Source organism: Mobula birostris, chromosome 8, assembly GCF_030028105.1.
Source record: "Mobula birostris isolate sMobBir1 chromosome 8, sMobBir1.hap1, whole genome shotgun sequence".
In the NCBI taxonomy this organism is placed as follows: domain Eukaryota; kingdom Metazoa; phylum Chordata; class Chondrichthyes; order Myliobatiformes; family Myliobatidae; genus Mobula; species Mobula birostris.
The window spans coordinates 20,938,669-20,951,602 of record NC_092377.1 but is presented as its reverse complement, the minus strand read 5'-3'; the positions used below and the strand labels follow the sequence as shown (position 1 = coordinate 20,951,602).

The 12,934-nt window shown below is 43.8% G+C and overlaps 1 protein-coding gene across 5 annotated transcripts in view; it reads left to right on the top strand.

Annotated features, from left to right (window-relative positions):
• ltbp1 (latent transforming growth factor beta binding protein 1) overlaps nt 1–12,934 on the top strand; it is a 452,733-nt gene that overhangs the window by 36,815 nt on the left and 402,984 nt on the right. For all 5 annotated transcript variants that reach the window (XM_072264871.1, XM_072264876.1, XM_072264872.1 and 2 more), the window contains exon 3: nt 2,164–2,434. In XM_072264871.1, the coding sequence (XP_072120972.1) occupies nt 2,164–2,434 (271 nt within the window). The remainder of the gene's footprint in view (nt 1–2,163; nt 2,435–12,934) is intronic.

Below are 12,934 nucleotides of genomic sequence, written 5' to 3'. Positions count from 1 at the left end.
TTAATAGCCTTATGCGCTGTCTACTGTGCCTCCAATCTTGGTGTCATCTGCAGATTTGCTGATCAGGTTTACAGTGTTATCATCCAGATTGTTGATATAGATGACTAACAACAATGGACCTTGCACCGATACCTGTGGTACACCTCTGGTCAGAGAGGCAACCATTTGGCTTCTCCTATGAAGCCAATGTCTAATCCAATTCATATCTTGAGTGCCAAGCAATTGAACCTTCTTGATCAACTTGCCATTCAGGACCTTATCAACAGCCTTACTGAAGTCTGTGTAGACAACATCCATTGCCTTGATTTCATCAATTTTCCTGGTAACTTCCTGGTATGACATCTTTGAGTTCTGGGGAGGGAACTGAAGCTCCTGCAGGAAACTCATGTCAACACGAGGAGAGTCTGCAGACTCCATTGGACAGCACTGGAGGCCAAGGTTGAATCTGGTTCACTGGAGCTGTGAGACAACATTTTCTGCTCTACCATCCAATGACAAACCTGCCTGTAGCAAATTGAATAAGGGACATAAAGCATGAGGAAATAAAACATGATATTTTGTTTATAGGCCAAGGACAAGAGTAGAAATACATCGTAAACACATGGCTGTGGTAAGCCCCTTTCTGTTTTGTATAACTCTAAAATGATATAAACAAAGAAAGCTTCCAGAAGCAGTGTGGTAGTGAGGCTTCTTGACTCATGTCTGACTAAACCTGATTATATGTGTCAAGGTCAAGAGAGATCAAGCTTAGTTTTGATTCTTTGTGGGTGGTCTTTTAATTTTAATTTGGGCACCTTCAAGTTCCTGGGTGTCAGTATCTCAGAGGATCTGTCCTCGTGCCAACACATTGATGCAGTTATGAAGAGGGAATCCCAGCGGCTATGCTTCATTAGAAATTTGTGGAGATGTCACCATGGACTCCAGCAAGTCTTTGCAGTGGTATGGTGGAGACCATTCTGACTGGCTGTATCACTGCCTGGTATGGAGCCTCCAGTACGCCGGATTGTAAGAAGTGGCGTGCATCATTCTGAATCCTCACCGTCAGGGACATGTTCTCTTCTCATTATTATCATCAGAGAGGAAGTACAGGAGCTTGCAGATCCACATTCTAGATTTATGAACACATTCCACCCCTCAGATTTTTTAATATCTCATGTACCCATGAACGCCACTTTGCCGTTCCTCTCTCACACTATTTATTTATTTATTTTTGTAACTTTATGTAATTTTTATATCTTGCACTGTACCGCTGCCACAAAACAACAAATTCATGGCATATGCTAATGAGGAACTAATCAGATTGCTAAGGGTGGTATGCTTGACTGAATGCATTAATTAAAATGGTAACAGTGAATCACAGCCTTCCAATGGAAAATTTATTTATTTAGAGATACAGTGCAGAGTTGGCCTGTCTGGCTCTTCAAACAGTGTCGCCTAGCAACCCCCATTTAGATCTAACTTAATAATGGGACAATTTTACAATGACGAATTAACCTGCTAACTGGTACATCTTTGGACTATGGGAGGAAACCAGAGGACCCGGAGAAAACCCACGCATTCTAGGGGAGGACATACAAACTCCTTACAGGGGATGCTGGGATTGAACTCAAAACTCCGAATATCCCCGGCTGTAATGGTGTCGCACTAACCACTATGCCACCATGGCGCCAAGTAAAATAAAATAATATCAAGTACGTTGCACTTGTTGCGCAATATCCAAATTTATGCAGTTTGGTCTTTAGAAACATGTGAGCAGAGATTATATGCATTAGAATTTAGAAAGGGGTTGTGTTGGTGTCCGGAGTTGGAATTTGAATGAATTACAGTGAAAAACTATTTCTGTCATTGACTGATGGACAAGGTTTGAAAGTTAGTGCCTAGTCTTCCTGGAGGGAAGTTAAGAAAGAGTGTAAAAGGGACATTTGGAACTCTGCTACCCAAATGGCACTTAACGCTTGGTCAGCTGATAATTTGAAATCCTGAGTAAAAGAATTTTGTCATTCAAAAATAATAAGTGATGTGAGAGACAAGAGTTAATTGATTTGCATAGTCCTGTTCATATATTTCTAAAGGAATTCACTGATTTTGCTTCCTGCGAATTTTTAAAATGTTATAAATGTCTCATTAGTAAAATTAGATAACTATGTGTTCTTTCTCTTGCAGCAAATTGCACTCCGCAGTGCCAAAATGGAGGGATGTGTCTGCGGCCCCATTTCTGCGTGTGTAAGCCAGGAACCAAGGGTAAAGCATGTGAGGAGACAACAACTAGCACACATTCCACAAACAACCAGGACACCCTGACACATGCCCAGCCTCTTCCTCAGCAGACCTTGACCCAGAGAGTCCTGCACCTTCCCTCAAAGATCAGTTCTATGGGCCATTTATCATTGAGTGTCAAGCAGAAACCATCCATGATGATGCCCCAGCAGTCCCAGTAAGTAGCATATTGCACCACCATTTCTGAATATTGCTACCTAATGCAGAATCGTGAAAGAATGCTCCCGGAAGGTTTGAGAAGTTGACCAATGATTGACACCTTGGTTTCAGAAGTAGATGCAAGTTGTTATTGAAGATTTTTTTTCTTAGTTCTGGCTATTTGCATCTTCCATTGAATTCATCATGTAATATGAAATGAAGATCTAGATTTAGTTGTCTAAGGTTTGAGGCAGGATATTGAGCAAGCAGATGTTTACCTTGAAAAATGGGGAACAATGATCCGTAGACCTGCCTTTGTTTAATTGAAGTCACAAGAGGTTTTGTAGTTGAAAATCTTGAGCAATGCACACAAATGCTGGAGGAACTCAGCAGATCAGGCAGCTGTGGGGAGGAATAAACAGTTGATGATTTGGGCTGACCCTTCATCAGCACTGAAAGCAAGGTGGCAGAAGCCAGGATAAGGATGTGGGGGAGAGGGAGGAGTACAAGCTGGCAGGTGATAGGTGAGACCAGGTGAGGGAGAAGGTAGGTGAATGGGGAGGGGGATGTTGTGAGAAACTGGGAGGTGAGTTAGAGGGCTGAAGAAGACCCCATCTCTAAACTTGCCACGTCTTCACCATCCTCTCCGACCTTCTGAGGTAGACCATTCTCAGCACGGACTTTACCTTTGTCCCACACCTCAATGATGTCCGTGCTCGCCATGACACCGAGCTCTTCTTCTGTTGCCTCCATCTCTGGGCCTACCCTTTTCACAAGGATTCCCCAGCTTCCACTGATATTGCTTTCTCATGAATTCAACCCTCCTCCTGTTCTTGGAAATCCCCTCTCTAGTGTTCTGTCAGCTCAGGATCTTTTAATCTCTTAACTGCCAATGAGGCATCAACTGTCTTGACTTTACTACTAAACTCACCTATTCCAACCTCACTCCTCTGAACACACTGTCCTCCATTCTCTCTGCACCAACCCCAACCTCACCATCAAACACACGGAAAATGGGAGTGCTGTTATCTGCTGGTCTGATCTCTACTCGCTGAGCCAGAAGACAATTCTCGGACACCTTCTCTTACTTAACTCTTAAATGGGACCCTACCTCAGGAGGCACTCCTTCCCTACGCTATACTGCAGGTCACCCTTGGGCAATGTGTAGCACCTGCTTAGCCCCCCACCCCCCACCGATCAGGGTCACATGAAGCCATGGGAGCAGATGGTGGACGGTCGTATGAGTAGCTGGTGCATATCACAAGTCCTGGTTATGTGACCACTGATGCCAGGCAGACAATCTCTGAAATGTATTGATAATGGCTGGGGTCACCCGCCTTGTAAAGGTACTGCCCAAAAGAAGGCAATGGCAAGCCACATCTGTAGAAGAATTTGCCAAGAACAATCATGGTCATCATATGTATACAACATGGCACATAATGATGATGAAAGTACATTTAGACAGATACATGGATAGGAAAGAGTTTACAGAGATATAAGGCATACACAGGGAAAAGGATTAAATAGACAACTTAGTAGGCATGGATGAATTGGACAGAGAGCCTTTTTCTGTGTTGTATGACTTCAACACTGAAGGAAACTGAAATATTTCAGAAATTGGTGGATGTGTTGAAGAATCGCTTTCGCCCAAAGCCAAGGTAGATGTAAAAAAAATTGTTTGGTTCATGATTAAGAAAACCTAACATGACTGTTGCTGAGTATGTAGCTGAGATGAGAAAGCTATTGCAGGGCTCTAACCGGGATAAAATCACTGTCAGACATGCTCAGGGAAAGTTAAATGTGTGGAGTCGATGATGACTGCCGTTGAGATGATGGTTGTCAAAGGTGAAGGTGTACTGAAAACTGTGAAAGCAGTGGAATTGGCACGTCGATACATTCAGGACTTGAAAGTGAGAGGAGTCGTGTGGGGGAACAAGTGGCAATGTTTAGTTCAGATTCAAGTGGAACAGCGCTTTCTGAGGTAAACAAAGGCTGACGTCACTGTCGTGGAGGACTATGGCGGGAGAAGCACTAACTGTCTGAATGCTGCTTCAAGCAAGGAAAATGTCATGTGAAATTTAAAAGGTTGGGGCTTTCAGGATACGGTCTGAAATAAAGCCGAGCAAGTAGGGAAAAAACAATAAACCAGAAGAAGGCAGCATGTCTGCAGCTTCCATCGTCCTTACCACATGTAGGTGCAGAGTGAAGCTAGCAGTGTAGAGGCAGTGTTCAGAGTCAGTCTGATTTAGCAAAAGTACAAATGCTAACCGTCTTCATGATACTGAGTGTCAGAGATTTGACATTGAAGCTTAACACTGATGAACCCAACTGAATGTGCGGCTGGTTGAACTTGAGAAGACACAGCTAAATCTGGAATCCTTCACAGATGAAAGCAGTTGGATACTGAAATACCAAAGATGGGTTAAAACCTTATCACTAGTGCTTATACAAAGGCTCTGGATCAAAACTGTTGGGATATGAAAACTTACAGAGACAATAAGTGTATAACTGGGTGGCACGGTAGTGCGGTGGTTGGCACAATGCTTTACAATACCAGCAATCTGGGTTCAATTCCTGCTGCTGCCCGTAAGGAGTTTGTACATTCCCCCGTGACCACGTGAGTTTCCTCGAGTGCTCCTGTTTCCCCTCAGTCCAAAGATGCACCTGCTAGTAGGTTAGTTGGTCATTGTAAATTCTCCCCTGATTAGGCCAGTGTTAAATCAGGGATGGCTGGGGGTGCGGCTCAAAGAGCCAGAAGGGCCTATTCTGTGCTGTATTTCAATAAAGAAATAAATTAAATATTTTCTTTACAAATGAAGTTTAGGATTTGCCAAGTGGTTCTCTCCACAATCTGAAATAAAGTAAAAGTTATTAACACTGGTCCTCTCTAATATCAGTGAGTTGAAGGGATATCTGGAATTACTGAATCATTATAATAAATTTCTTCCAAATCTAGCAACGTTTTCAGCTACCTTACTATGAAAGTATGTGGTGAAGATGGACTGAAACTCTAGGAAAAGCTTCTGTGCATTCTGACGAATCTATTATTTGCGAATGTGACAGTTCAGTACTTGACAGATGGGGAGTTAATCCTGTCGTACGATGCATCATGGTAAAGTGTTGGTGATGTGTTGTCCCATTGGAGGGAATATGGCTTATCCAATTCTGGAGATCTCCCTCCACAGTCTCCAACGCTGTACCACTCATTTCTATCTCCTACCCAAGATTCACAAACAAGCCTACCCTGGTAAGTCTATTGTTTCTGCCTGCTCCTGTCCTACTGAGCTCATCTGCTCATACCTTAACTCCATCTTGTTCCGCCCCCCCCCCCCTCCAGCCCCTTCTCACATACAGTACATCTGGGACACCCTGCATGCAGTCCACCACTTCATTAGCTCGTCCCGTTGGCCTCCACTGCCTCATTTTGTCCATGGGTGTCCAGTACCCTTACGCTCAGCAAGAAGGCCTAAGAGTTCTCCATTTCTTCCTGGAACACTACCCAAGCAATTCCCTCTACCAACACCATCCTCCAGCAAAGCAAAACCTGTGTTTATCCTTAACAAAATCCCAGGTTCTCCAAAACAATTGTGTAATGGAGCCTAGTTATCCCTGCCTTTTTGTTGGCTACATGGAGCAGTCCATGTTCCAAACCTACCTAAGCACTCCTCCCCAAATCTTCCTCTGCTGCATTAGTGCTGCTTCTTGCACTCATGTAGAGCTCGACAATTTCATTAACTTTGCTACCAATTTCCACCCTGCCCTCAAGTTCACTTGGTCCTTCTCCAATGCTTCTCTCCCCTTCCTTGAGCTCGCTGTCTCTATTTCAGGGGAGCGATTATCTAGTGACATCTAATATAAACTGACAGACTCCTGCAGATGTCTTGACTACATGGTAGGCTTATTCAGAAAGTCAGAAGGCATGGGATCCAGGGAAGTTTGGCCAGGTGGATTCAGAATTGGCTTGCTTGCAGAAAGCAGAGGGTCATGGTGGAGGGAGTACATTCGGACTGGAGGGTTGTGGCTAGTGGTGTCCCACAAGGATCGGTTCTGGGACCTCTACTTTTCGTGATTTTTATTAATGACCTGGATGTGGGGGTAGAAGGGTGGGTTGGCAAGTTTGCAGACGATGCAAAGGTTGGTGGTATTGTGAATAGTGTAGAGGATTGTCGAAGGTTGCAGAGAGATATTGATAGGATGCAGAAGTGGGCTGAGAAGTAGCAGATGGAGTTCAACCCAGAGAAGTGTGAAGTGGTACACTTTGGAAGGACAAACTCCAAGGCAGAGTACAAAGTAAATGGCAGGATACTTGGTAGTGTGGAGGAGCAGAGGGATCTGGGGGTAGATGTGCACAGATCGCTGAAAGTTGCCTCACAGGTAGATAAGGTAGTTAAGAAAGCTTATGGCGTATTAGCTTTCATAAGTCGAAAGATAGAGTTTAAGAGTCGCGAGGTAATGTTGCAGCTCTATAAAACTCTGGATGCATTGGAAAGGGTACAAGGGAGATTTACCAGGATGCTGCCTGGTTTAGAGAGTATGCATTATGATCAGAGATTAAGGGAGCTAGGGCTTTACTCTTTGGAGAGGAGACATGAGGTATACAAGATATTAAGAGGAATAGATAGAGTGGACAGCCAGCACATCTTCCCCAGGGTACCACTGCTCAATACAAGAGGACATGGCTTTAAGGTAAGGGGTGGTAAGTTCAAGGGGGATCTGAGAGGAACGTCTTTTACTCAGAGAGTGGATGGTGCGTGGAATGCACTGCCTGAATCAGTGGTGGAGGCAGATACACTAGTGAAATTTAAGAGACTACTAGACAGGTATATGGAGGAATGTAAGGTGGGGGGTTATATGGGAGGCAGGGTTTAAGGGTCAGCACAACATTGTGGGCCGAAGGGCCTGTACTTTGCTGTACTATTCTATGTTGTTCTATGTACATCTCTCATGCTGCCACTTGTCAGGACTACCACTCCTTTTTTCTCAGTTCCTCCATCTCCATTGCATTTGTTCTTGAGATGAAGTTTTCCATTCCAGGGAGGCCAAAATATCCTCCTCTTTCAGAAAGTAGGGTTTCCCTAGCTAACTGATGAAGCCCCCTCCTCTTATTTCCTCCATTTTTGCTTACCCTATTTCCAGTTGGACAGAACAGGGATAGAGTGTCCCTGGCCCTCATATATCACCCACAACATGAATATTGAATTCACCAACCTCTGTTAATCTGCTCCTGCTCTGTTACTTTGTTCCCCTCCTGACCCACCCAGCCCCATATCATCCTATCTCTTTCCTCTCCTGAACCTTCTCCATCTACCAATCCCCCCACTAGTCACATCTACCGATCTCTATGCTCCATCTTCCTCAGATTCCATCATTTTCAGGCCTTTGTCACTTCCATCTATCACCTCCCAGGTTCTGGTGCCATTCCCAGTCTTTCTCCCCCATATGCTTTTCATCCCTCATCACCTGTATCCACCATCACTTGCTAGCTCTTGCTCTACTCCTTCTCCCCACTTATCAGAATCATAGTCATAAAACATTACAGCATACAAATAGGCCCTTTCGTCTTTCCTCTAGGTGGATACGTCTTTCCTCTAGGTGGATGACCAAAACTGGACAAAATACTCCAAATTAGACCTTACTAATATCTTATACAATTTGAACATAACATCCCATTTCCTGTACTCAATACATTAATTTATGAAGCCTGATATGCAAGAAGCTTTCTTTATAACCCTGGCTATCTGTGATGTCACATTTAAAGAATTATATATCTGTATTCCCAGATATTTCTGTTCCACCGCAGTCCTCAGTGCTCTAACACTCACCATGTAAGACATACTCTGGTTTGTCCTCCCAAAGTGCAACACCTCACACTTGTCTGCATTAAATTCCATTTGCCATGTTTTTAAGTCTATTTTTCCAGCTGGTTCAGATCTCACTTCAGGCTTCGATAGGCTTCTTTGCTACTAAATTTGCTGATCTAGTTTACCATTTAGACCATTGATATAGATGTCAAAAAAGCAGACTCAGCACCGATCTCTGTGACACACTTTTTGTTGCAGGCCTTCATTCAAAGAGGCAACCATCTACAACCTGTTTCTGGCTTCTTCTGTGAAGCCAATGTCTGTTCCAATTTACTATCTCGTCTTGAATGCCAAGCAACTAAACCTTCCTGACCAACCTCTCATGTGAGACCTTATCAAATGCCTTGCTAAAGTCCATGTAGGCAACATCCACTACCTTGCCTTCATCAACTTTTGTGGTAACTTCCTTGAAAAGCTCTGTAAGATTGGTTAGGCATGACTTACCATGTACAAAGCCGTGGCTATCCCGAATCAGTCCCCGTCTATCCAATTATTTATATAAATATTAAAATAACTTCCAACAGCTTTTTCACTACTGATGTCTGGCTCACCAGCTTATTCTTAGAGCCTTTTGTAAACAACAAAACATCATTGACTATCCTCCAATCCTCTCACACCTCACCCGTGGCTAAAGATGTTTTAAGTACAGTATCTCTGCTAAGGCCCCTGCAATTTCAGTACTAGCCTCCCACATGGTCCAAGGGAAAACCTTGTCAGGCTCTGGGGATTTATCCACCTCAATTTGTTTCAAGACAGCAAACACCCATCTCCTCCTCTGTATTTATGACCTCACTGCATTTCCTCACATCTGTATACTCTGTGTCCATCTTCTGAGTAAATGTAGATGCAAAAAAAAAAACATTTAAAATCTTCCCCATCTCTTTCAGCTACATGCATCTTCCAGAGGACCAATTTTGTCGCTTGCTACCCTTTTGCTCTTAATATATTTGTAGAAGTCCTCAGGCTTCTTCTTCGGCTTGTCTGCGAGAGGAAACTTATGTCTTCTTTTAGCCCTGATTTCTTTCTTAAGTGTTCTCTTGTATTTGTTATACTGAAATAGCTCATTTGTTCCTGTCTGCCTATATCTGCTGTGTACCTCCTCCTTTTTCTTAACCAGGGCCTCAATATCTCAAAACTCAGGGTTCCATAAACTTGTTTTCTTTGCCTGTTATCCTGACAAGAACATACAAACTCTGCACTCTCAGAAATTCACTTCTGGAGATCTCCTGTTTACCTAGCACATCTTTGCCGGAAAATTACCTATCCCAATCCATACTTGCCAGATCCTTTCTGATACCATCAGAATTGGCCTTTCTCCAATTTAGAATCTTAGCCCAAGGACCAGACCTACCCCTTTCCATAATTACGTTAAAGCTAAGACTATTATGATCACTAGATACAAAGTGCTCGCTTACACAATCATCTGTCACCTGCCCCATCTCATTCCCTAATAGGAGACCTCGTATCGCACTCTCTATGTACTGATTAAGGAAACTTCCCTGAACACATATGACAAACTCTTTCTCATCCAGCCCTTTTACAGTATAGGAGTCCCAGTCAGTATGTGGAAAGTTAAAATCACCTACTATAATAACGCTATATTTCGTGCCAACAGTCTGCAATCTTTCTACGAGTTTGAACATCTAAATCCTGTGGCCTGTAAGAAGAATTATAATATAATCCTATCAATATGGTCATACCTTTCTTATTCCTCAATTCTACCCATTAAGTCTCACTAGACGAGCTCTCCAGACTGTCCTGACTGTGCACTGGCGTGACATTTTCCCTGACTAGTAATGCGTCCCCTCCTCCTTTAATTCGTCTAGCTTTATCACATCTAAACCAACAGAACTCCGGAACATTGAGTGCCTGTCCCGTCCCTCCTGCAACCAAGTCTCACTAATGGCTACAATGTCATAATTCCATGTGCTGATCTGTGCCCAAAGCTCATCCACCTTTCCTACAACATTCCTTGCATTGAAATATGCAGAGCTCAGAACATTAGTCCCATCGTGCTCGACCTTTTGATTCCTGGCCTTTTATGTAGGCTTAACAGCATCTTTCCCCACAACTCCCTGCAATTCTAGATTAAACATCTCAGTGCAGCACCAGCAAACCTTCCCACTGGGATATTAGTCCCCCTCTAGTTCAATTGCAAACCATCTCTTCTGTTCAGGTCCCACCTTCTCTGGAAGAGAGTGCAATGATCCAAAAATCTTATGCCCTCCCTCTTGCACCTACTCCTTAGCCACGTGCTAAACTGTAATCTTCCTAGTTCTGGCCTCACGAGCACCTGGGGAGGGTAACAATCATGCGATCACAACTTTGGAGGTCTGTCCATTAACTTAGCACCTAATTCCCTGAACTTACTTTGCAGAACCTTGTCACCCATCCTCCCCATGTCATTGGTACTGAGGTCAACCACAACCTCTGGCTGCTCAGCCTCCCTCTTAAGAATGCTCTGGACTCGATCTGAGATGTCACTGACCATGACACCTGGGAGGCAACAAACCATCTGGGAATTGTTTTCTAGTTTGCAGAACCTCCTTTCTGTTCCCTAACCAACAAATCCCCTATCACTACATCTTGCCTCTTCTCCCCACTTCCCTTTTGAGCCACAGATTCAAAGCAGTGCTGGAGACCTGTTCACTGCAGCTTCTCCGTGGCAGGTCATCCCCCCCCAACAGTGTCCAAACTGGTATACTATTGAGGGAAACGGCTACTGGGCTACTCTGCACTAGCTGCCTATTTCCTTTCCCTCTCCTGTCAGTCACCCGGGTACCTGCCTCCTGCAGCGGAAGGGTGGCTACCTCTCTGTAGCTCCTACCTTTCACCTCCTTATTCTCCTGTTTGACCTGTAGGTCATTGAGCTGCAGCTCCAATTCCTTGGCATGATCTCCAAGGAACTGTAGCCTAGTGCACTTCATGCAGATGTATTTATCAGGGAGACTGGAGCTCTCCCAGAGTTCCCATATTTCGCACATATTACTAGCTCTGGACCCATTCTCAGCACACTAGCTACGTACTAACAAAAAATAAAATTTACTAGAAACTTATTTAGAACATGCATCTGTGCTTGCCCAAACCTACTGAGCCAAAAGCTGGACCACTCTCATACTGCCCCACTCCAACAGTGGCCACTCCACTTACACCTCTTTTTTTTTTTTGCTCAATGAATGACTCACATCTGATGAGACTTGCAGTTTTCAAATGGCTCCGACCCTGCAAGATGTCGCTCTCTCACTTTCTCCTTCAAACAGAGACTCAATTCTGACGAGACTCGTAGTTTTCAAATGGCTTCCACCCTGCCAAATTTATACTGGTTATTTCCCTTCTATCTCTCATTTGAGCTGAAGGGCCTCAGCCTGAAATATTGGCTGTCTATTTCTGTCCATAGATGCTGTATGACCTACGAAATTCCTTCAACTTTTCGTGTATTGCTAAAAGAAAACAGAACCTGTTTCTCAGGATGGTTGATGTGGACTTTGTTTGGGGGAGAGGAGTTGGGGGGAGGGATGTAGTTTGGAAGCAAAATGCAGAAATGAAAAAGGATCTAGTATATGATGAACTAACTCTTCTCAAGCTTCCAGCTGGGTACAGGTATCAATTTTAACTAATGTTTTGATGACAAGGCCCGCCATCTTCGTCAGGGATGATGCCTGGGCATGTATAATGTGGTGGTATTTACACCCCCTGTAGTTCGTCCCTCCTGATTGGACAGTCCTCATCCAATCAAGTTTCCGCAGGCCCACCTTGTTTAGAGTCGAATTCCAGTTCTTTCTTGAAGCAATAGCAGAACATTGCATTTGCAATGCCTATTGGATTGACTTTGATGACACAAAATTACTTTGTGCTGCACCAATGTCTTTTGGGACCGTCTGGTAAAGGAAGCCATTGAAATAAAACTAGAGGAAAGGAATTTTAACAAAGCCGAAGGGCTTGCTCTAAGTAAGAACTAAAATTTGATTGTAATCAAGGTGGGAGGGGGGAAACCTGATTGGATGAGAACTAAAACAACAGGAATTCTGCAGATGCTGGAAATTCAAGCAACACACATAAAAGTTGCTGGTGAACGTAGCAGGCCAGGCAGCATCTCTAGGAAGAGGTGCAGTCGACGTTTCAGGCCAAGACCCTTCGTCAGGACTAACTGTTGAGAACTAACCAGTCAGGAAGAACAGACTATTGGGGTATAAATACCACCAGACTAGACATGAATAGGCATCATCCCTGATGAATATGGTGGAGTTTGCCATCGAAACATTGGTTATAATCGATACCTGTACCCGCCTGGAAGCCCAAGAAGAGTTTACTCGTTAAAATGCAGACATGTCTAATGTTAATTCTTGAGTGAGTTATCGGTCATTGTGTACTGGAGTTAATCTTTGCCAGATGCCATCTTGTTTCCTATTTGGGTTATAGTTGGTTGACATGTGCCAGCTCAGCAGACTTGCAAGCAATAAATAAATCTGCCAAAGAGGTAAGGCTCAGTCGTTTTGGTTGCCAACATTAAAGGATATGTGTCTGTGTAAAGGGACAAGTGGAGGAGAGATGTGGGAGTTGATCAAAGTCTGACCCTTTCTTTCTTCTCATAAATGCAGAGCCTGGATTTGGATCAAAAGGAAGTACTTTGGCTGTTACTTTCTCTCTTGTTCTGGCAG